We start from the raw sequence: 26,134 nt of genomic DNA on the forward strand, positions 1-26,134 counted from the left end.
GGTGTTGCCGAAGAGTGGACTTGAGAGAAAACCTACTACCACATTGGTCACAGGAATGTGGACGCTCTCCAGTATGTATTAGCAGGTGTCTCTGAAGACTCGACTTCCGAGTAAATTTACTACTACATTGATCACAGGAATGTTGACGCTCACCAGTATGTATAAGCTGGTGATTCCCAAGACTCGACTTAAGAGCAAACCTACTACCACATTGGTCACAGGAATGTGGACGCTCACCAGTATGTTTACGAAGGTGAATCTGAAGATTCGACTTGAGAGAAAATCTACTATCACATTGGTCACAAGAATGTGGACGCTCACCAGTAGGCGTATGAATGAGGAGGTGTTGCCGAAGACTCGACTTCCGAGGAAACCTACAACCACATTGGCCACAGGAATGTGCACGCTCTCCTGTATGTATAAGCAGGTGATCCCGAAGACTCGACTTCTGAGAAAATGTATTACCACATTCATTACAACAGAGTATCCTTTGTGTAATGGGATGGGTTGGCCTCTGTTCATTGTCAGAGGACACGTGTAGGTTGCATTCATTCTGAGTGGGCAAAATGCACATTACCTCACTTCCCTCTTTCAATATTTTGCAGCTACTATTACATGTACCCACTGGACTTCCGGTCATCATTGCAACGTTCCCAAATCTGGAAAACAAAAAGTTATTACATTTTACGCATAAGATAAAAAATCAAATACAATCTCCAAAAGCAAATGCAATATATGTACCAAAATTGCTTCTTAGCACATTACATAGCACTAATTTCCATTAAAGGCTCTAAACGATAAGGCCATATAGTTTCCAATTGCCAAATAAATTAGATTATACGTTTGTACTTCACCACAGCACATCTAAACAATTCACGAAAATCCAATTTGGAAGCAATGATTGTGAGAATGCTTCTCTTAGTGATTTCTTTACGTGCATTCTTCAAAGTTTCTTTGTAACAGAAGCTCGTCATACTTAGTATGCCAAATAATACATAACGTTCTAATAGCTTCATTTTAGTGAGGTTACACCTTGACAAGACTTCTCTATCAACTACGGGGACATTGGCAAGGCCTTCTGGACAATTTGACGTCCAATTTCTGAGATACGCACGTGTCAGGATGAAATTTTTGACTGAAGTTCCTCGGCTACTTCAACTGAGCTAGCACCTCTCAACATCTCAATGTAAAAACAAGAAGATGCAATAGGGTGAGATTCTGTGTGTTCGTCAGCAGGCTGAACTAGAAATCTCGGAGCAAGAAATGGGGCAGATCCTGTAACAGGATAAGGTAGTAGTCCTTGATTCTTTCATCAGAGGATTCACGTCACGCAATATTCTGAAGACTCCTGTGGTTGGGAGGAATTAACACAAATTAGTACATCATAGAAACATCAGCTGAAAGAGTAACAAGGTAAGTTCTGAACCTTAAAACAACAGAAAGGAAGTCAGGCTGAAATTCAGGGTCACCCATTTGCAAAAAGTTCAAAGCCATCCCATTTCAAGATTCACAACATCTGTCAAACTCAAATCTTGGCTTGGTTGTCATGGTAGAATCATTGAGCACATAATGATGCGGCATGTAAATGCTTGATGAGTTAGAAATCTCAAGGGCTGCAATTTCCATGTGTCCCATTTCACTGTATTCACGCATGAAATTTAAATACGGCTCTGGTCGTGGGGGATTCCTTCGTTAGACATGTGGGGAAAGTTTGTGGAGGAAAGGGAACCAGGGTAAAGTGTTATCCAGGAATTAGGTTAAGGCAGATGTTGAGGAAAGTTTCATGTCTGGAAATGTAGCAAGCTTATTTTCACTGTGTTTGAGAGTTCTAACAGCATCATGCCTGGACTGAGCTACAGGTGACGTTTCAGGACAAATACGAAATGTGCAACAAACCTGCCAGAAACATGCATTTGATCACTATTCAAGAAAATGTTCTTCACATGCCCATTCTTCACGAGTAAGAAATGGTTGAGGGAGTTCTTCAAGCTTCCAAAACCTTTCCAAGTTTGTGTAAAGAGAATCAAGATTTACAAGCCCGGCACATCGAACCTTGGCGTTACACTTAACACAAACTCAGGGATGGTGCCTGTAAATCCCCAACCAAATTTGGTCATCTAACAAGGTAGGATAACATTTCTTATGCAAATATTAAAGAAACAAAATTTCACAGTAGACCAGCTCTTAGCAAGATGTAAATAACAGAATGCTGCCTAAATATACCAACACTTAAAATGACGTCACGAACAATATACCAACTGCAACAATCCATTTGCTGTGCAAGAAGTTGGCTTGTGGTCGTATTCATGACTGCACAGTTCAATTCAATGTATAATTGACATGTTAAAGAATGCAACAAGGTTGCATGTGGACCTCCCGGGCGATACATCAGTATTACCTATAACAAATACAGGTAGGGCGCAAATCTTAGTACAAATGCCAAACTTAGTGACAATACACTAACGATAAATGACTCCGCCAGTCCAAAAAATCTTTAACTAGTACAGTCCCTCCTGAACTGTTCTTCACTGCTACACAGGCGGTGCTTAGCTGAATATTTGAGTGGGTGACACAACTGTAGAACTCTAACTTTTATATCATTATTGGGAATTGTTTGTTCTTCACAAACCTATAAGGTGAGGGGTCCATTTTACCGTGGGCACTTGTGTCGCTCACACGGTTTAGATGTTTGAGTCATCAGTCCATAGACTGGTTTGATGCAGCTCTCCATGCCACCCTATCCTGTGCTAACCTTTTCATTTCTACGTAAATATTGCATGCTACATCTTTTCTAATCTGCTTGTCATATTCATACCTTGGTCTACCCCTACCGTTCTTACCACCTACACTTCCTTCAAATCCAACTGAACAAGTCCTGGGTGTCTTAAGATGTGTCCTATCATTCTATCTCTTCTTCTCGTCAAATTTAGCCAAATCGATCTCCTCTCACCAATTCGATTCAGTATCTCTTCATTCGTGATTCGATCTATCCATCTCACCTTCAGCATTCTTCTGCAACACCACATTTCAAAAGCTTCTATTCTCTTTCTCTCTGAGCCAGTTATCGTCCATGTTTCACTTCCATACAATGCCACGCTCCACACGAAAGTCTTCAAAAACATCTTTCTAATTCCGATATCAATGTTTGAAGTGAGCAAATTTCTTTTCTTAAGAAAGCTCATCCTTCATTGTGCTAGTCTGCATTTTATGTCCTCCTTACTTCTGCCATCGTTAGTTATTTTACTACCCAAGTAACAATATTCATCTACTGCCTTTAAGACTTAGTTTCCTAATTTAATATTTCCTACATCTCCTGCCTTCGTTCGACTGCACTCCATTACTTTTGTTTTGGACTTATTTATTTTCATCCTGTACTCCTTACCCAAGACTTCATCCATACCATTCAGCAACTTCTAGAGATCTTCTGCAGTATCAGATAAAATAACAATATCATCGACAAATCTCAAGGTTTTGATTTCCTCTCCTTGGACTGTGATTCCCTTTCCAAATTTCTCTTTGATTTCCTTTACTGCCTGTTCTATGTAAACATTGAAAAGGAGAGGGGCAAACTGCAGCCTTGCCTCACTCCTTTATGGATTGCTGCTTCTTTTTCAAAGCCCTCGATTCTTATCACTGCAGACTGATTTTTATACAGACTGTAGATAATTCTTCGTTCTCGGTATCTGATCCCTATCATCTTCAGAATCATAAATAGCTTGGTCCAATCAATATTATCGAATGCCTTTTCTAGATCTACGAATGCCATGCACGTGGGCTTGTCCTTCTTGATTCGATCCTCTAAGATCAGACGTAAAGTCAGGAATGCTTTACGTGTTCCTACATTTCTTCTGAAGCCAAATTGATCTTCTCCCAACTCAGCTTCAACTTGTTTTTCCATTCTTCTGTAAATAATACGTGTTAAAATTTTGCAGGCATGAGATACTAAACTAATGGTGCGGTAGTTTTCACACCTGTCAGCACCGGCTTTCTTGGGAATTCTCCTGTCTCATACATCTTGCACACTAAATGAAATAACCTTGCCATGCTGGTTTCTCCTAAGGCAGTCAGTAATTCAGAGGGAATGTCAACAATTACAGGTGCCTTGTTCCTATTGAGGTCACTCACAGCTCTGTCAAAATCTGACCTTAAAATTGGGTCTCCCATTTCATCAGCATCAACAGCCTCTTCATGTTCCAGAACCAAATTATCTACATCTTTACCTTGATACAACTGTTGGATATGCTCCTGCCATCTTTCTGCTTTGTCTTCTTTAACTAGAAGTGGCTTTCCATCTGAGCTCTTAATATTCATACACCTAGATTTCCTTTCTCCAAAGGTTTCCTTGATTTTCCTGTATGCAGCATCTACCTTTCCCAAGACCATACAGTCTTCGACATCCTTGCACTTCTCCCTCACCCAGTCTTCCTTAGCTACCTTGCACTTTCTATCCACTTCATTCTTTAATCGCCTGTATTCTTTTCGGCCCTCTTCATTTCTAGCATTCTTGTATTTTCGTCGTTCATCAATCAGGTCTAGTATCTCTTGAGTTATCCACTGATTCTTAGTTGATCTTTTCATCCTTCCTAACATTTCTTCGGCAGCCCTACTGACTTCATTTTTCATGACTCTCCAATCTTCCTCTATTGTGTTTCCTTCAGCCTTTTCATTTAGTCCTTGTGCAACATGTTCCTTGAAACAATCCCTCACACTCTTTTCTTTCAACTTGTCTAGATCCCTACTTTTTGCATTCTTTCCTTTCTTCAATTTCTTCAACTTCAGATGGCATTTCATGACCAACAAGTTGTGGTCAGAGTCCACGTCTGCTCCTGGGAAAGTTTTGCAATCCAACACCCGGTTTCTGAGTCTCTGCCTAATCATAATGAAGTCTATTTGATACCTTCCAGTGTCTCCAGGTCTCGTCCACGTATACAGCAGTCGTTTGAGGTGTTTGAACCAGGTATTGGCAAGGACTAAATTATGATCAGTGCAGAATTCAACCAGCCGACTTCCTCTTTCGTTCCTTTGTCCCAATCCAAATTCTCCTACTGTACTACCTTCTCTTCCTTGGCCTACCACTGCATTCCAGTCTCCCATCACAATTAGATTCTCATCACCTTTTACATATTGAATTAAATCTTCTGTCTCCTCATATATTCTTTCAATTTCTTCATCATCCGCTGAACTAGTAGGCATATAGACCTGCACTATTATGGTAGGCATTGGTTTGGTGTCTATCCTGACGACAATAATTCTTTTACTATGCTGGTCGTAGTAGCTTACCCGCTGCCCTATTTTCTTATTCATTATTAAACCAACTCCTGCATTTCCCCTGTTTGATTTCGTGTTGATAATTCGGTAGCCGCCTGACCAAAAATCCTGTTCTTCCTGCCAACGTACTTCACTTATACCAACTACATCTAACTTTAGCCTATCCATCTCCCTTTTCAGATTCTCTAACCTACCACAACGATTCAAACTTCTAACATTCCACGCTCCGACTCGCAGAATGTCAGTATCCATCTTCCTGCAAAGTACATAGATACCAAAGGTTATCTTCGCTCACAAACATGCGGCGATTATCAATGTTTGTTTGTCTGTTTGAACTTTCCACAATCAGAATTGCTATCATTATCAAGTTTGCAACACTTACAATTAAAGGAAGTGCTCTTGTTTGCATTGTGACGTAAAATATTAAATGAACGACAATGAAAAAATGACCATGAATCCAAAACAATCGGTGGATCCAATTCACAATGCCTTATTTTCAGAGATAATGCTTGTTGTCCATAAGGGTCCAAATCCATGTCACTGCCCCATACAATAGTACTAATTACTGGCAAAGCAGAACCGTGGCCATCCTGCTATAGTGGTACTAATCACAGGTAATATAGACACATGGCATGTCACACATAATGGCACCACTCACAGGTAACACAAACCAATGGTGTTCCCCACATTAGGCTACTAATCACAAGCAATGCAGACCGATGGTGATCCTCACATAGTGGGGCTAAACATGGTCACCGACTAGATCAATGATGATGCTTCTTGTTTAAAGGATCCAACCCGCCAGGTAAACAGACCCTTCAACATGTATTAATTGACAAGCACCTGCAGTGAATGATGATGACAAATTAGCACGAATTTAAAACAATCAGTGGATCCGACTGACAACGCTTTAGTGACGTCACTATGCGCGTAACATTAGAAAGAATTTTGTGATAAAACATACAACTTAGCTTGGAGTCCCAACGCTCAGCCTGTTTGCACCCCGGAGTCGGCGTACTTTCCTCCTCTATAGAGCAAGTTTGCTACATGGTTTTAGGTCATATAGCCAAGAACGTCCAGTCGAGGGACGGTAGGTTCGAATCTGCAGCTCAGAAGATAGTTTTACAGTGGTTTCACAAGTTCATACCAAGCTGCTTAACATAACGTCACTGTAGTGTGAAACTCCTCTTCAAAGACTTCGTAGCGCTTGACGTCCTCCTTATGACCTCTTCCTACTCGGTACTCATTTCCGTTACTAAGTGAGAGTAAACCTCAGATATCTCTCGGACCTCTTAACAGGCAATCAAACGTACACCTTTATCGAATAGACCTAAATGAATTGCTGTTAAAATTATACTTCCTCCATTCAGATTAAAATAAATGCCTTCTTCAACACCACCATAAAGAAACAAACCCTGAAGAGTGAGTTCTGAGATAGAGATTTGAACCCTATGAACTGCAAATTCCGTAGCAGATAAATGTGTTAACACTCGTATTCACTTAGCAAATTGGTATTCATGTTATATTTTGACAGAGAATCCGTTCAACACGAGGTTCGACTATTGAGTAGTATCACTCTCATAATTAAACTTGTCTTATAATGGTCCACCAATACAATCCTATATTACCCAATGTGCATAGACTATATAGTATTGAAAAGGTGGACAATTAAAACGTAAGTTTAATTATTGTGATCACAATTCAATACGGATCAAGACCAAGAAGTTTATATCCTATGACATTGAGTAGTATGGCAAGGCAACTATGAGCTGCGACATAACAACTTCAACAAAAACCAACAGAGAGCACCATCCACGGTGCCCCGAAATTCTACACCACGATGAGGATAGCAAAGTGCGTTGGAGGAGAATGCAGGGAAGCAGGCTAGGAGCCTGAAAGACAGTGATTTTCCAATCCCCAACCCTTACACATTGCTTGCTATTGCTCCACAAGAATACATCACACTTGCATTGACTGGCAGAACACACACACACACCACTCTCAATCAGGCGGCACATCACCTCTCAATATCAGCGTGAAATTCTAGCGGAGTTTCATTTACCAGCTGCGAACCGTTCGTTGGTATTTACGCCATTAAATATCAGGAGTTAAGCAGAGGAAACAAAAACCCCACACTGCTCACATAAAGTACAACAAAGCAGTGGCACAGCAACAAACACCAGTCTTCCTGCCCCATTCTACATAGTAAAGATGAGAAATCTGAACCCGGATATCATCCACTCGTTCACAATCTACAATACAATCACCAAGTTTCCGCCCAATGCAACACGGGATTATTTTCTAGAAATTCAGTAGAGCAAAGATGGCCACACCATCAAAACATCTAGAAAGTTTTACACAGTCCTAGTCAACAAATAAGGACAGGCGCATTTTGGACAAATCCTGCAGCACAGAACCAGGCTCAACAATGCGGTGCAACTAACCACCTTTGTGTCCAGCCTCCACCTGGTCAGCGGTGGAACATGGGGTTGATAGCAGCTACACGGATGACGTTAACGCAGGCCATCTTCAGAGACAGGGACATGAAATATTCCGGGCCATTCGGAACCGGAATACTAACGGACACACCCCGCTGATGTGTATCCTGTCCTGGAATATGGCAACAATGAACCAGGTTCTAAGGGATGGTTTGCTGATCTACGTGAATTGACATCATGTGGAGGCCTCTTGGTCATCTTGACCGCAGCGCGGACACTGCGATCGCTGCCAATTCTATGATCATCCTACCATTGCTTTCTTCAAAATGTATGTGCGATTTGTAGTGTTCAACACACCTGAAGTGCTTGCACAAAAAAGGGATCACTCAAATGCAACACTTGCAGTTAAGATCATCCACGTTTCTCAGTTAAATGCAAGGGTAACCGTCAACTTTCTCCCACTCAGCCAGAAAAAGTGTCATCTACCTACCCCACCCTCCTCTTCCACTCTTTACCTCCTTCCTTTGAGAACATTCTGCAAATCATCATTATGGAGCTCCAGAATTTTCTCCCTTTTTAACGTCCTGATGTTGTGTATCAGATCGTGATGACCTTCCAGACTCACTTTGGCGGAACGTTCTCTGGGACACAAATGCACTGTGCATTATTCATCCACTGTTCTAGTAAATGAAAGTTTATTACGATAACGTGTGTTCTTAAAGGGTCAAATGACGGCTGCCCAAACAGATGTCGTGGAGTGGTAGCAATTACTAACCATAAACCCATCCCTTCAGAACAAAAATATCATTCTTTAAATGAATATCTATCTGAAAACTTAAAAATGGAAATGCAATTGGAAATCCAATAATAGCTTTAGCAACAATTTATACCTCTTGTCTATTCCCCACCACTGATATTTGTAGAATATACCGATCGCTAATACAGTACTTCCATCACGATCACAGATTTTAATATTACGTCATATACACAACAACAAGTTATGTACGATCAACTATTACATGATATCCAGAGTGTTGACTTAAACTTCCCTTCCCGCAACCCGCTCTACATCAAGTAAGAGCCCTGAATTTCCAATCCTCAGCCCTAATCTAGCAACGAACTGTGACATCACCATGCTACCTTCAATGGGACAAGACCATGTCTCTGCCCTACCAAAAATAACAAATGTACTAACAAACCCGAAGCAAAATAACCAACGTCCCCCAACAGTCATACGGTATATGCGAAACTACTGGGCAGCATACAAACAATATTAGCCACAATATGCAATAACGAACCACCTACTTCACAGCAGGAATTGCAAGATAAAGTTAAAAAATTACAATCCCCATTAACTATTGTCAACTGACTCCATATTCCTCACCACATCTCCCATTCTTACAAACCTCCCCTCCCACACTAAGCGCTCCAAACATTAAAATATACCCACGAACATCACAAGGTACCTTCGAATCTGAGACTGAAATATTCAGAAATACTCTTGGAGATGCTTCATCATTCATCAAGGCTATTAAAAAAGCGTGGGCAAATGCTCTGAATTATCCAACACAACTCACACTCGCAAATACCGGAACAAGTTAAAACAACTGACAAACATAAAGCAGCCCTACACCTATTACCTATTAATACATAACAAATCTGCACTCGGTGATAATAAAACAATGACTGTCATCTGTTTAGATCATTATAAAGTAATTTTCATACCATCTTCCTATCCCAATACCTACCATCCTGACCACGATATAATATCGGAATATTCGGGTATCACACAAAATCCTCCTTGCCCAGCCTTTGAATACCCTCCAACTCTTGACTCTGAACATCCCCCAAATGCTCCTATTACAGTCTAAGATATCAAAGACGCACTCAGGACTAGAAATTACACTGCCACTGGACTAGATCAAATTACTTACCGCCAAATAAAAAAAAGCTCCACATCCCTTCCTCCAACTCCAAAATAAGGTATACACTACAATTCTCCATAATGGATTCTTCCCCTCCCCTCAATTGTGTACATACCAATTTTGTTATTTTGGAAACCCCAAGTTCTACCATCCCAATTAAATACATATTGTTCCATATGTCTTCTAACGGAATGTTCTAAAATCTTACAAATCATGTTAGCGCAGTGTATTTACACCTATCTCGACTCCCTCCATCTCATACCTTAGTATCACGCCAGTTTCTGTCTTAGCACTCCATACATGACCATGTCTTTCATGTTTCTGTATCCATCACAAAATGTTTACCTACAAAAATATGCGCAGCACTTACCAGTCTTGATGGTCAGAATGCCTTTCAACGGACTGACTTGTAAACTCCCTCACCTTCCAGTTCCAATGACCATCACCCATTTCCTAGCCAAAATCTGTATCCGTAACACATTGTCCTACACTTTCCCAATATAAGTAGGAGTACCACAAGGTTTTCCTCTGTCACCACTTTTGTATGTCCGGTTTTGTATCAATATTACCCAACCCATACACCCACCTTGATTGTGTCAGTTTGCTGAACACACAGCAATACTGCCCGTTGAATCCAATAGCCGATACTTGAAATCCCGCCTCCAAATCTATTTCAAATAACTCGAACAATGGCCCAAGCTCTGACAAAACAAAATTAATGTAAGCAAAAAAAAATATATATATAATTTTTCCTAATCATAAATGTAGATGCCGTCCGATTAACAGACTCTTTCTACCCTTAAATAATCAACCCTCCGCTGTAACGACCACACTTACCTACTTAGGCATAACGTTTCAAAATCATCTTCAATCGAATGTATATTCGGACCAAACGTATAAAAAGGCATCCCACAGGTTTCACCTCTTCCCCTGGCTGTTGAGTCAAACCTGGGGATTAAAAGCCATGCAAATCACACCTACCAAGCACCACTTCCCTGTTCCGAGTCAGACCATAGATAAATTTAAACTCAATATGGAGTTATGGACAAATAGAGATCACATATCTCTGCTCGAGATTCTTCTTGTTATTTTTATTTCCCTCAGAAATTATGACAACTTGGCTTATTCACACACACATATATATAAAATAAGAGTTTTGTCTGTACATTGCCCAGAATTTGAAAATAATGGTATTTCTGTATCGTTCCTGTCCAAAGTAACAAGGAAATGCACACTTTTTTCTTTTCCATAATTTCTGTCTGTCTGTCTGTCTGTCTGTCTGTCTGTGTGTCTGTATGTATGTATGTATGTATGTATGCACGTATGCACACGCTTCACTAGACAACGGCTAAATGGAACGGAATGAAAATCGGTATACAAAGTCGGGAAATAAGTCGCTACAATCTAAGCCATAAATAATTTTATTCACGCTGAAAGAAATGGCAGTTTAGGGGAAGGCCTAAAATTTAATTTTCAAGTATTTGTTATTAGGGGTCCTATCTTAATAAAAATTGGTATGCAAAGTCGGACGGAGAATAAGTCGCTAAATCTAGGCTATAAATAATTTTATTCACGCTGAGTGGTATGGTAGTTTAGGGGAAGGCCTAAAATTTAATTCTTAAAAACGTACGTTATTAGTGGTCCTATCTCATTGAAAACTGGTATACGGAGTAGGAGAATGAGTCACTACAATGTAGGCTACAAATCATTTTATTCACGCTGAATGATATGGTAGTTTAGGGGAATGACCAGAATTGTATTCTCAAATATTTATATTATTAGTGGTCGTATCGATAAATACTACATAACCAAAGTTATATAGAATTAAATTTCCGACCATTTATGTCTGATACATTTTTGGCGTACCGGCTATAAATACTACATAACCAAAGTTATATAGAATTAAATTTCCGACCATTTATGTCTGATACATTTTTGGCGTACCGGCTATAATAACACAGATATTCATGAATTTGTATTTTTGTTGTTAAGTCCACATCGACGCCGAGCCACGAGAAAATGGGTTAACAGATTTTAATCGGCGAATAAGAAAATACAGTCTAAGATACAAACAATTTTATTCACCCTGAATGAAATTGTAGTTTAGGGGAAGGCGCCTAAAATTACATTTTAATACCTATGTATTATGTATTTGGTCATATCGAAAAATACTGCATAACAAAAGTTACAAAGAATACAATTTCCCATCTTTTGTGTCTTATTCAGTTTTACCGTACCGACTAAGATAAGAGTGGTATTTCAGAGTCGGAAGAAAACTAAATGTGAAGGCCAACAATATCAAGGTCAACAATAACATTACATTGACCATTGTTTGTTGTGATGTTATTTGTCTCTTTTGCTGCCTCTTAACTCCCATAGATCGTATTACTGCTGCATATCGAGTACAATAGCCTGACTGAATACTGGCGGGAAATAGCCGGGGAGTTAGAAAACTTTCTTCTTTAGCATGCCAAACCTCTGGTTGATACATTTTCTGATACAGCTGGTATGTAACACACCGGTTCTTCATAGTATTCCAGTTATTCGATCCATATTCTGACGCGCTGTTTTGAATGAGCAGTGTGCATACTTAAGGCAGAAGCTGACTTAGTAGCAGCAGCAGCAGTAGTAGTAATAGTAGTAGTAGTAGTATGGTCTGTTCTAGAATAACAATTTAGGCCTATTCCAAATTATAGCACTACAATTCACTAAATAACCCACAATTCAACCATTAAAAGAGCCGTTTCTTAACGCAAGCTTCTTCCGACTCATCGGGTACTCCCAGGAAACAGATTCGGAAAAGGGCATGGTTTGTTTGCCTGAGAGTATCCACTATTCTATCCTCTCCCCGCCGAAAATGGACGAAGACATTTCACGAATCATGGCTGTCTGCAGCTTGGTCATTCAATCTCTGGAACTTTGGACTGTTAGATCGGCATTGTAGTCCAGTTCGTTAAAAGTGAGAAACTATGTGGTGTTCCATTTGATCGAGTATTTCATATGAAAGCATTGCTTTTAATCGCGCCATTCGTACTGACGTCATTGTAATGTATGTTCATTTCAGTTGGGAAAACCAATAAGACAGTCTTTCTGAGGATGTAAAAAAGGCAGGTGGAGAGTGTCTACCATTATAATGAAAACTCCCCAACCTGACTGTGACTGATGGCATACAAGCGGGTCTACCATTACAGTGAAAGTTCCCTAACTCAGTATTCACATGAGAATAAGATGTTAATAATAATAATAATAATAATAATAATAATGTTATTTGCTTTACGTCCCACTAACTACTTTTACGGTCTTCGGAGACGCCAAAGGACAGATGTTTGGTGACATCCCCGTCCCGTTTCTGGGGTAACGTTAGGAGCTATGCAATTTAATACAATCTCGCTCACAACGTGTACACTAGAATTCCGTACACAATGTAGAATTCCGTAGCGAAGCACGAGTACATCAGCTAGTTTAAAATATGTATGAATGTATCCAAGTAAAAATATATATTTAACATTGTATCACTATGAGAAAAACAACGTTTTCTGTTATTATGTTTGCAGTGATTCAATACTTTAACAAGAAAACGATTTTTATGTCTGACAATGGGTTTCACAAAAGCAAAAGAAAACATGTTTAATCTACTTACATAAAACCTGTGATATTAGCACACAAACAAACCAAACCCAATGGCACTACAGCCCTAGAAGGGCCTTGGCCTCCCAAGCGACCGCTGCTCAGCCCGAAGGCCTGCAGATTACGAGGTGTCGTGTGGTCAGCACGACGATTCCTCTCGGCCGTTATTCTTGGCTTTCTAGACCGGGGCCGCCATCTCACCGTCAGATAGCTCCTCAATTCTAATCACGTAGGCTGAGTGGACCTCGAACCAGCCCTCAGGTCCAGGTAAAAATCCCTGACCTGGCCGGGAATCGAACCCGGGGCCTCCGGGTAAGAGGCAGGCACGCTACCCCTACACCACGGGGCCGGCGATATTAGCACACAACCACAACTAAAACAAATATCCGTACATGTAATTGGCCAACGAGTCCATTTGTTAGATCGAAATAGCCGGGCTGAGTGGCTCAGACGGTTAAGGCGCTGGCCTTCTGACCCCAACTTGGCAGGTTCGATCCTGGCTCAGTCCGGTGGTATTTGAAGGTGCTCAAATACGTCAGCCTCGTGTCGGTAGATTTACTGGCACGTAAAAGAACTCCTGCGGGACTAAATTCCGGCACCTCGGTGTCTCCGAAAACCGTAAAAGAGTAGTTAGTGGGACGTAAAACAAATAACATTATTATTATTAGATCGAAATAACTGTTAAACTAAAAAGATCACCTCTCTCTGTCATTACGAAAATATCTACCATGAAACAACACACAGATTATATATGCAAGGAACCTTCCTCTGCGGGCACAACAAGAGTGTCGTAAGATGTTGTGTAATGCAATTTTTCGGGTGCAAACACTGTAAAATTCTGTTCTAGAACCCTTCCAATGGCAAACATCATGAAGTAACGTGTAGCGTAGCTACACTGAGAAACAAGTTTACAGAGTTCAAATGTATTCTACCAGATAATTCAACTTATTTATTTATGAACAGTAAACATTCACATTTTTTTTTCAAACTAGTAGAAGAGCTGTGACAATTCTAAATCCCTGGCGTCAGCATTATCTGCTGAATGAATATGCTAACATGGCATGTTCATTAAGTTGATGTTTTCTATATTGCAAAGAACTTGTGTCAGCCTCAGCTCAATTGACTTTTGTATTTCCACGATTGTACCCTAGACGGCAGCTCCGTCGGTCGTGTGCACGGAGGATAGTTCTTTCGGGGAGACCTTTGTCTTATCTCTTTGCAGTTGATTCTTTGCATTGTTATGAGTGCTGAATTTAAAGATGGAGCCCTCGCAGATTGGAGCGGCGTTCTTATGTTATAAATGGGTTTATAACAGATTTAAACATGACCCATACTACCTTGCTTCTTATAATGTAAATTACTGATATGTCAGGTACGTTAATCTTTATTTTAACCATGCTTTTACGGTGTTTGTAAGACATTCCTCACTATCATGCATAGCTGATTGATATGTGTCCTTGCACTCAGAGCGAGAATGCATTGTGTCTGTTGTTGACGTGATAGCACTGTATTCGCGGCTGGGTCTCTGATTGATTTATTTGGTGCACTGCATTATGAAATATCTTGCATTGTATGAATGAATGCCCTGCCTCTCGGCTCGGAGATCCATTTCGGGTCGTACGGAGTGCATAAGTGATGGGTTTATGCGTGACCGTTGTGCCGCACCAAGTTTCCCTTGGTGGCGCACTTCTCTGTATGTAATACATTCTTTGACCGCTATCGACCTTTCGGTCGATTTATTCCCTGGACGTGACGTATGACTCGTTTTCTCCTTGACAGAGTGCGCTTCCGGCCATCAGCCGAAGTGCCCTCTTAGTCAGTCTTGTGTCCGCCTTCTTTGATATACGTTCGCAGGACGGTTGTAGCCGACATGGCGGTCGAGACAACAATGTACTTTTTGAGATACACGATCTTTGACCTGTGCCGTTTACATTTCCTGCAATATATTTATCTACCTGAATGCCCGGCTCTTTATCTCGGTCGCTATTTGGTGACTACCTAATGCTCTCAGCAACGCCCGACTATTAAGGTAACCCTTTTTTGTTGGCTTGCTATGGTTGCGTGGGCGTATTAGTTATGTACATTTTACCGTTAATGCTGCGTTTTGTCTTATTGCCAGTTTTCTCTGATCTTGTGTGTTCTGTTTTTTGTGTGACTTAAACCCGTAAGGATGGAGGATGGTTTTAGTCTGTGGTGTGTTTGTTTGGCGTGTATGTGGTCTGAAGTTCGAGACCTATTGCCATTTATTTTTATTCGTCGATTCTCTCATGGCCGAGCTCTTGATGCGTGACGTTGTGTTTGACGCTATGACTGGTATTCATGTTCGTCCGTGGTGAGGCGATATGAATACGTTGCAAGCGTGATGGTTACGATGAAGCTACTGTGAATATGTGGGGATGTGCCTTGCCTTCATGCGGCAATCCTTTGTTGTTTTACGCGTCTTGTATTGAGCTCATGAGTCCATGAAAGCACTTGTCTTGCTATGCGGACCTCTCTGTGTTCGTTATGTGTCTGGACAAAACTGATTATTCTACCCGTATACATTTCTTTTGGGTCTCTATGGTGTGTGTGTACGTGTGGTTGTGCTGTATGCCTGCCTGATTAACAGCATTCTCCTTTTCTTACAGTGTTATTTTTTTAAGTATTATTTACATTTTCTTATTTTCATTCCTCAGGCTATTTGCTGGCCTAATTATATATTTACGTTTGTTGCTTTCATTTGAATGAGTCTTCCTTCATTGTTAGCATTGTTTACTCGCCTCGTAACTATGGCAGCCATATTTATTCTATATTTTTTTTCTTTCTGGGATGCTGTGCTTTTCAAACGGGGGATTGTTGCGTGATGGATCTCTTCTCTGGGATGCTGGTCCATATACTTGGAGATGTGTGAGATGTTACGTGTATGTTTTTTATTTGATGTGCGTGTAAGTTCTTCCGATGTATGTCCACTGATATTAATTCATTGCGAGGACGAATGTGTCATACGTCGCGTGTATGAAATTATGTGGAGGAAGTAAATCCTATGTTACAAGTTTGTGATTGAAAGAAGCTTGTGTGACCATGTTTGATATCTTTTCAATCTGCCTCTTGATATGATTGGATGAATAACCTATACGATAAGTTTCTACGCATATCTCCGTGAGTAATATTTCAAGCTTGATTTTATTATTTTTGTTTGTTTGATCTCTTTCGCTTTATTTTCATTAATAAACCCCCATGTATTTTCACCCCGTTCTTTCATTTATCGGGAAGGGTTCTGGGTTCTTTCCGTCTCCCGCTCCTCCCTTTAGTTTATTTTGGTTCGAGTCCAGCTCCAGACTGTTTTAGTCTGTTCCAGCCCGTCCACGGCCTCGTCTCATGAGGTAAGTTGGTAAGTATTCACGGACCTGTTGGTGTGTGTATGCGTGCGTGTGTGCGTATGTATGTGTGTGCGTATGTGCGTGTGCGTGTCTACGGTAGCAGAGTGTGTGTATGAGTGAGTGTGCGCGGCGTGCGTGTGGGCGGCAGATGCTATGCAGAGCGTGGTTCGTGGCTGGAAAGTTTCACCGAGGGGCTGATTCTCGGTGGAGCAGAGCTGGATTCTTTTAAAATTAAGTCCTCCTTTTTGTGTTTATACTGTGCCATGAATAATATATATATATATATATATATATATATATATATATAAATTGATGCTATTTCACAGCATATTTTCGTTAAATCTTGTGAATAACTTTGGTTGTGAGTTTGTCATTGTTGACTGTTGCTCTTGCATTATTTATCTTATCTGTAAACAATGGAGAACATACTAGATAATGCGTGTGAAAATCCTCCCAGTGTTGATATGCAAAATAATTCAGGCACGTCTATGGAAGGTAATTCCGTTCATTCAAACTCTGATCACAACAATGCGAGTATTGCTGTAAACAATCGCCCTGATGAGTTTATCTCTAGCATGGATGTTCATACTGTAAATCGCATTACTCAGCCTATTGTGAGTGGGCCATCTCATTTTAATCCTGCGCTTGATGTTGTTCGAAAATGGAATTTGAAATTTTCCGGCGAAGAAAAAGGTTTCTCCGTGATCGAATTCTTAGAGAGAGTCGAAGACGTCGCTGCGTGTGCTTCTATGTCCCTAGACCTATTTGCCCCTGTCATCCCCGGTATGTTAGAGGGGCGTGCAAGTAAATGGTTCCGATTAAATAAATTTAAAGTCAAATGTTGGTCCGATTTCTCGAAGGAACTTAAAATTAGGTTTGGTCTATCAGACATGAATTTTGTTCTTAAACAAGAGATCCTACGGAGAACCCAAGGTCCTAACGAACCTATTGATGAGTATGCGACCGGTATCCTTACCTTGTTTAACCGTCTTGATGTTGACATTCATGAGACTGAAATATTTGATACATTTTACCGTAATTTGGCTCCTAACTACAAACTCTTCATAAAGAGATGTGAGGTAAATTGTGTGGATGATATAATCAATCTAGGGCGGGAATACGAGTCTACTCTTCAACTGAATCACTTATACCAACCCCCTCCTCCGCCCGATACCTGTTCTTTCCCTGATACCGCCTGTCGCTCTGTGTCTAAATCGGTCTCCTTTGCCCAACCGCTCTCTTCAGCGTCATGCACTGATCGTTCTGATTACCGGTCAAAACCTCCTCACTCTTTAAATAAGATGGCAGGCAGTCTTCAAAATCAAAACGTACCCCGTAGGAGGACGTCTAGGTCCATTAAATGCTGGAATTGTGGAAAAGATGGGCACGTCTTCATGCAGTGTAACTCGAAGCCCCCAGTAAAATGATGTCAGTGTGGCCTAGTTGGCGTATTTCGTGATATCTGTCCTCGATGCAATGGAAACCAGGGAAACTGATCCCGCACCCACGAGTTGGCCCGTCGTTGGTGCCCCAAACCTCTTCAAACCGCAAAGTTTGTGGTCTTCCCTTTGCGTCTCCTTGGGCCAAAATTATTTCCGGCTCGCGCTCGCTATATGCCCTTTTGGATACCGGATCCTCGAGTTCTTTCATAAATCAGTCTGTGGTAGAAGGCATGGCTTTGAAACATCTTCGAGATAGTGAATGTTCCGCAACTTACGTGTCTGCCAATGGCCATCGCATGTGTCCCACCGGACGTGTTCGTATCCATTTCAAAATTCACAATTTTTCCTGGGACTGGAATTTTAACGTTGTTCCCGATTTGACTGTCCCCTCATCCTTGGATCTGATTTCATGTTAGCCACCGGGTTATCTATCGATTTTATCAGCTGTTCATTTGCCTTTCGCTTTCGATCCAATGAAAACTTTCATTTCGAGGTTCCTTCTTGTAATAATCCGTTATGCCTTGTATCGAACGGCGTTCCCCTTATCGATCCATCCGATCTTTCCAATGACCAAGTCTCCGTGCTCAATGATCTTCTAAAAGATTTCCCTGAGGTACTTACTGCCAAATTAGGGTGTGCCAAAGAATTTTCGTACTGCATCGAACTGAAAGATCGTACTCCCGTCAGACACCCACCTTTCAGTTGCTCCCCTCCCAAGCTCGCCGCTATGAGAAAGTGTATCAACGAACTGCTGGAGAAAGGCGTCATTAGCCCATCAAAGTCTTCTTTTAGTAGCCCCGCCTTTCTGATTCCCAAAAAGGATGGCCAACCTCGTCTTGTGATTGACTATCGATCTTTGAATCGCAATGTTATATTCGACAGTTTCCCTCTCCCAACCATCGAATCTGCCCTGCAATCCTTCGGGAAGGCCCAGTTCTACTCTGTTTTCGACTTCAATTCTGCCTATTTCCAGATTCCTCTCGACCCTAGTTGCCGAGAATTTACGGCTTTTGCCACCCCCTTTGGCTTATATCAATTTAATAAAGTTCCCATGGGTATTTCAGTAGGCGGCCAAGCGCTGAGTCGCATTCTTGACTCCGTCTTCGGTGATTTAAAGTTCTCTTGTTTATTCTCGTATTTAGACGACGTCGTGATCTTTTCTGACACATTTGAGGAACATGTCGCTCATCTTCGCGAATTTTTCACTAGGTTGAAGAGGCACGGATTCACTGTCAATCCTGAGAAGGCATCTTTGTGTTCTAGAAGGATAAAGTTTTTAGGACATATCGTTTCCGGCTCCAGCATATCTGTTAATCCTGAGAGAGTGAAATGCATTCGTGAATTTCCCAGACCAAAGAACCTACGAGCTGTCCGTAGATTTCTTGGCATGATTGGATTTTATTCTAGATTCATCCCCAACATTTCTGAAATCTCAGCGCCCCTGAACTCGCTGAAAAAGAAAAATGTTCGTTTCTTCTGGAGCGATGCTCAAGAGCAAGCTTTTTGCCAACTTAAAGATGCCCTCTGTCAAGCTCCCGTATTGCACAACCCTGACTTTAACGGGGAATTTGTCCTTCAGTGTGACGCTAGTGATATTGCTGTCTCTGCTGTATTGAACCAAAGACTGGAGAACGATCATCTTGCCCCCATTGCTTATTTCAGTAAGAAATTGCTCGACTCTGAAACCAGGTACTCCACGTACGAAAAAGAATGTCTGGCTGTTGTCCTTGGTGTCGAGAAATTTCACTCGTACCTCGAACACCGACATTTCTGGATTCATACTGATAACCAAGCACTATCTTGGATGGCTGCCAATGTCAAAAGGTTAGGGAGGACTGCTCGTTGGATTCTCCGACTGTCGTCTTATAATTTCACTGTTGTTCATGTAAGAGGTAAAGATAACATTGTTGCCGATTGTTTGTCGCGCATGTTTGAAGGTGGCGAGACAACTGATTACGAGATCGGGTGCAGCCCCGATAATCATCTTCCTGTCTGCATCCTTCGAAACTACCCCTTTAGTTTTACCGAATTGTCTGAATTCCAGAAGAAAGACGATGAATGTATCCGTCTAGCCGATAGACTTTCGAAGAAGGAACAAGATTGGGAATCCTTTGAAATAAAAAGGGGCCTTTTGTGTCACAAAAGTCTTCACAATCGTACTTCTAAAATTTTCGTCCCCCAAAATCTGAGACCCATGATCTTAAATTATTATCACGATTCTCATTTAGGCGCCCATCTCGGTCAGTTAAAAACCTTTCATAAAATTTCCCGGAATTATTACTGGCCGAACTTAAAAAAGGAAGTCTTCGAGTATGTCAAAACCTGTGATGTTTGCCAAAAATGTAAGCCTGCTCAGAATACTCAGATCGGTTTTCATTCCGCCGACGTTGCCAATTCTCCTGGTGAGAAACTATTCAGTGATTTCTTTGGACCCCTAACTCGATCTCAATCTGGCAACGTGGGTATCTTATCTGTTATCGACGGTTTTTCTAAATTCATTTGGCTGTTCCCAGTTCGTAAAATTAATTCTAACGTCACGGTGAATTTGTTAACTAAACACATCTTCGGAGTTTTTGGTCCACCTAGGACGCTTGTCTCTGACAATTCTTCGGTCTTTACCGGCGCTAAGTTCCGTAATTTATGCTTCTCCTGGGGTATAAAACATATCCGTCTGAGCCCTCATCACCCTCAACCGAACCTTGTTGAAAGATTTCATCGAAATCTAAAAATCTGTTTGTCTGCCTTCCATTATAACACCCAATCCCTTTGGGATTGCTATCTCTCTTTTTCAGCCTAGGTTTCAACACTGCCATGCACGAGTCCAGCCGGTTCACTCCTGCCGAATTATTTTTGGGCAGGGTCCCCAACGATCCACTCTCTTTGAAATGGAATGTGGAGTATCTCTACGAACCCTCCCGACGTCTGGATGTCCTGGAGAAATGGAAGATAGCCTCCGAGCAACTGATTAAAGCCAGAGACAGGGTGGCCCAGAGGTATAACAAGGGAAGAATGCCTGTGCCTTTCCGCGTCGGAGATCTGGTCCTGGTAAAGAGGTTCCCTGTCAGTTCTACCATGGATCACATTAGTAAAAAGCTGTGTCGAAAGTGGTCTGAGCCCAGAAGGATCACTGAGTTTCTGGGACCTATTACGGTAAAAGTGGAGGATCTCTCCGGCCGTGTGCAATCAAAGGCGCACGTTTCCATGTTAAAAAAGTATTACTCCAGAAGTTCGTAGCATTGATTTATTTAGCACCTTTAAGATGTATTGGACTTGATAATATGGAGTTAACTTTGACTTGTTGCAAGCACGTATGCTTATATTGTTTTGTGTTTCAGGTAATGATTGCCCTGTGAGAAACACTTGTACGTAAGGAAAAGAAACGTATTGATAGCTCGACCAAATTCCTTCGAAATCCACCCTCAGTGACTGAGAAGAGGTCGGAGTGTGTTGAAGTACTGTGGTCTGAACATGTTTAATTCACTGGATTATTATCGACAGATACATATGTTTGCCTGACTTGCCATAACTCTCCTTGGAGTCAATTATCGCTCGGTGAAAGGACACTGACGCCTGCATAATTCCTAATGAATCTGTGTTTGATAACGAAAGGACGTTTATTATATTGTATATCTTCAAAATAAGGTGTAATTATGACGTGTGCATAGATGTTTTCATATTCTGTTGTCCATTTTTAATGCCTGAAGTTATTGTTAAATTGATACGCTTAGTTATAGGGTGTGTACACACTTAGTGTTAAGTTTCGCCCGTGGTAAAATGAGCCCTTCTTGCCTGATCACCAAGTAAGGACTCATTTTCGAAGGGGTGTGGGGAAGATGTGCCGCACCAAGTTTCCCTTGGTGGCGCACTGCTCTGTATGTAATACATTCTTTGACCGCTACCGACTTTTTGGTCGATTTATTCCCTGGACGTGACGTATGACTCGTTTTCTCCTTGACAGAGTGCGCTTCCGGCCATCAGCCGAAGTGCCCTCTTAGTCAGTCTTGTGTCCGCCTTCTTTGATATAAGTTCGCAGGACGGTTGTAGCCGACATGGCGGTCGAGACAACAATGTACTTTTTGAGATACACGATCTTTGACCTGTGCCGTTTACTTTTCCTGCAATATATTTATCTACCTGAATGCCCGGCTCTTTATCTCGGTCGCTATTTGGTGACTACCTAATGCTCTCAGCAACGCCCGACTATTAAGGTAACCCTTTTTTGTTGGCTTGCTATGGTTGCGTGGGCGTATTAGTTATGTACATTTTACCGTTAATGCTGCGTTTTGTCTTATTGCCAGTTTTCTCTGATCTTGTGTGTTCTGTTTTTTGTGTGACTTAAACCCGTAAGGATGGAGGATGGTTTTAGTCTGTGGTGTGTTTGTTTGGCGTGTATGTGGTCTGAAGTTCGAGACCTATTGCCATTTATTTTTATTCGTCGATTCTCTCCTGGCCGAGCTCTTGATGCGTGACGTTGTGTTTGACGCTATGACTGGTATTCATGTTCGTCCGTGGTGAGGCGATATGAATACGTTGCAAGCGTGATGGTTACGATGAAGCTACTGTGAATATGTGGGGATGTGCCTTGCCTTCATGCGGCAATCCTTTGTTGTTTTACGCGTCTTGTATTGAGCTCATGAGTCCATGAAAGCACTTGTCTTGCTATGCGGACCTCTCTGTGTTCGTTATGTGTCTGGACAAAACTGATTATTCTACCCGTATACATTTCTTTTGGGTCTCTATGGTGTGTGTGTACGTGTGGTTGTGCTGTATGCCTGCCTGATTAACAGCATTCTCCTTTTCTTACAGTGTTATTTTTTTAAGTATTATTTACATTTTCTTATTTTCATTCCTCAGGCTATTTGCTGGCCTAATTATATATTTACGTTTGTTGCTTTCATTTGAATGAGTCTTCCTTCATTGTTAGCATTGTTTACTCGCCTCGTAACTATGGCAGCCATATTTATTCTATATTTTTTTTTCTTTCTGGGATGCTGTGCTTTTCAAACGGGGGATTGTTGCGTGATGGATCTCTTCTCTGGGATGCTGGTCCATATACTTAGAGATGTGTGAGATGTTACGTGTATGTTTTTTATTTGATGTGCGTGTAAGTTCTTCCGATGTATGTCCACTGATATTAATTCATTGCGAGGACGAATGTGTCATACGTCGCGTGTATGAAATTATGTGGAGGAAGTAAATCCTATGTTACAAGTTTGTGATTGAAAGAAGCTTGTGTGACCATGTTTGATATCTTTTCAATCTGCCTCTTGATATGATTGGATGAATAACCTATACGATAAGTTTCTACGCATATCTCCGTGAGTAATATTTCAAGCTTGATTTTATTATTTTTGTTTGTTTGATCTCTTTCTCTTTATTTTCATTAATAAACCCCCATGTATTTTCACCCCGTTCTTTCATTTATCGGGAAGGGTTCTGGGTTCTTTCCGTCTCCCGCTCCTCCCTTTAGTTTATTTTGGTTCGAGTCCAGCTCCAGACTGTTTTAGTCTGTTCCAGCCCGTCCACGGCCTCGTCTCATGAGGTAAGTTGGTAAGTATTCATGGACCTGTTGGTGTGTGTATGCGTGCGTGTGTGCGTATGTATGTGTGTGCGTATGTGCGTGTGCGTGTCTACGGTAGCAGAGTGTGTGTATGAGTGAGTGTGCGCGGCGTGTGTGTGGGCGGCAGACCGTTCCGTCACTAATATGTTGCTGCTAATTGGCTGAGCCGTGCACGCTATCTCTAACATATGGAGACCCCATATTTGTGATCAGGTGAGTCATACGAGATTGTGTTCAGCTTATTTACCGTGCGACTGCTCGTGACATTTGCCGAAGCTGGCGGTGTGTATGTGTTTGTTTGAGTGTGTGGGCGTGTGAAAGGAGAGTAAGGATGACTTCTCGATCAGTTTATTAATTATTTTAATTTTTTCCTGGACCTCATGCCTGTCGTAGGTACGGCTATCCTTGTTTTCCCTTGGTGTCCGTCCTGGCCGTTTGTTATCCTGGAGGCCGCCATGTTGTTGTTTTTTCATTCGGGCTGTACGAATGCCTGTGCTTCTCGCTGGTTTTTGAATTTTAATTCTTTGGTCCAGAGATGCTGCTCTCTGTGTAAGATGTGATCTTGCGTGTTTCTTTATGTTTCTCTGGGTTTATTGTTAACTATTCTTTTCTGCTCCTCGCTGCGCTGGGGAATGATGATGTGTAGTAATTGTCGAGACGATGTGGAAATAATGATAGACGTGTGGGCTTGGAATTTCATTAAGCTCGCTGAAAGAATGATTGAATTAATCCGTGTGGATTGTAGTTGCATCACGGTATTATCTAGCGAGACTACAGTTGAAAAGAGAGAGCGTTATATTAATAATTTCAACCCCATATTTTAAAAAGAAAAGTTGTGGTCGCACATCAATGATATGATTTTCAGTTGGATGGGTATTGAACAAGTATGTGTTATCTCTTTATGATTGGTGGCTTCAATTCTTATTTGTTTTTAATTTTTTCTAATCACTTTCAATAAAACCCTCATTTGAATTTGTTATTTACTGTTAGCAGTCTTAGTGTTTATCCCTTACGGCATCGAAATGAGGGACATTTCCAGTTCAGGGCTGTGTCATTAGCCTTTCCTAGTCGGGGTCCACGCCTCGATTGTCCCGTTGTGTGCATCATTATATGTCTGATATTATCATAAAAGGGAGGGGTTTGGTTCAAATGGTAGCAGACGCATGCTCAATTAGGATATCTCCTCTGGAAAGGAACCGGACGAAATAGAACTCGAAATAGTGTTTTGTGTGCGATATATTAGGTGAGTGCTATTTCCCCTTCGATTTAGTTTTGTGAAGCCAGTATTTTCTTTATCTTAATCCTGTGTGTTATTTGTAATTGATGCATTGTTGTATTCATTTGCATGTGTGTATGTGTCGTCTTTTGTTACCGTAGAAAAAATGGCTGGAATATGGAAGGCGAGATACCTTTAAATATGAGCAAAGAAAGCGAAATTTTTGCCGGGGAAATCGCCGAGCACGAGAAAGAAAAGAGGGATGATATGGATGAGGTTAATGCATTGCTTGTGTCCGGTAGCGATAGTGGCAGATGCCCTGGCGATAGGAATGCGGTTGCTAGTAGAAATTGTGCCCTCGACGAGACCTATGTAGATATAGGTTTCCCCAATTCTAGGCCCGCTACTGACGTCGTCAGAAAATGGAAGCTCAATTTTTCAGGAGAAGGGTATAACTCCAGCGTCACTGAACTTCTTGAGCGGGTGGAGGGCATCGCCGAATGTAGCCCGATACCCCTTGACCTGTTCGTACCCGTCATCCCGGGGAAGCTGGAAGGGCCAGCATTAAAATGGTATAGGCTGATCAAGGCAAATATTCAGTCATGGGACGATTTTACCACTCACATCAGACAGCGACTTGGGTTGTCCGATATGGACTACTGCTTCAAACAAGAAATTTTCCGAAGGACCCAGGGAGTAGGGGAAGGTGTTGACGATTACGCCACCGGAATTTTAACCCTTTTCAACCGTTTATGTGTCAAGCTGCCTGAATCCGAAATTTTTGACCAGTTTTATCGAAATCTAGCCCCTGATTACAAATTATACCATGTGACCTTGACGCGGTGGGGAGGCTTGCGTGTCCCAATGATGCAGATAGCCGAGCCGCAGGTGCAACCATATCGGATGGGTATCTGTTGAGAGACCAGACTAACGAATGGTTCATCGAAAGGGGGGTAGCAGCCTTTCGGTAGTTGCAAGGGCGGCAGTCTAGATGATTGACTGATACGGCCTTGTAATAATACTCAACATGGCTTAGCTGTGTTGATACTGCTACACGGCTGAAAGCAACGGGAAACTACAGCCGTAACTACCTCCCGAGGACATGCAGCTCTCTCTGTATGAATGATGTACTGATGATGGCTTCCTCCCGGGTAAAATATTCCGGGGGTAAACTAGTCCCCCATTCGGATCTCCGGGTGGGGACTACACGAGAGGGGGCGATCATCAGGAAGATGGATACTGACATTCTACGAGTCGGAGCGTGGAATGTTAGAAGTTTGAATCGTTGTGGTAAGTTAG

The 26,134-nt window shown here is 41.6% G+C and overlaps 1 protein-coding gene across 1 annotated transcript in view; it reads right to left on the bottom strand.

Annotated features, from left to right (window-relative positions):
• Nucleotides 1-1,222: 1,222 nt before the first annotated feature.
• Nucleotides 1,223-26,134, bottom strand: part of LOC136884814 (uncharacterized) — a 139,402-nt gene continuing 114,490 nt past the window's right edge. The window contains exon 5 of the mRNA XM_068230001.1: nt 1,223-1,348. Coding sequence (XP_068086102.1) covers nt 1,327-1,348 — 22 coding nt within the window. The 3' untranslated portion in view covers nt 1,223-1,326. The remainder of the gene's footprint in view (nt 1,349-26,134) is intronic.

Source organism: Anabrus simplex, chromosome 13, assembly GCF_040414725.1.
Source record: "Anabrus simplex isolate iqAnaSimp1 chromosome 13, ASM4041472v1, whole genome shotgun sequence".
Lineage (NCBI taxonomy): Eukaryota > Metazoa > Arthropoda > Insecta > Orthoptera > Tettigoniidae > Anabrus > Anabrus simplex.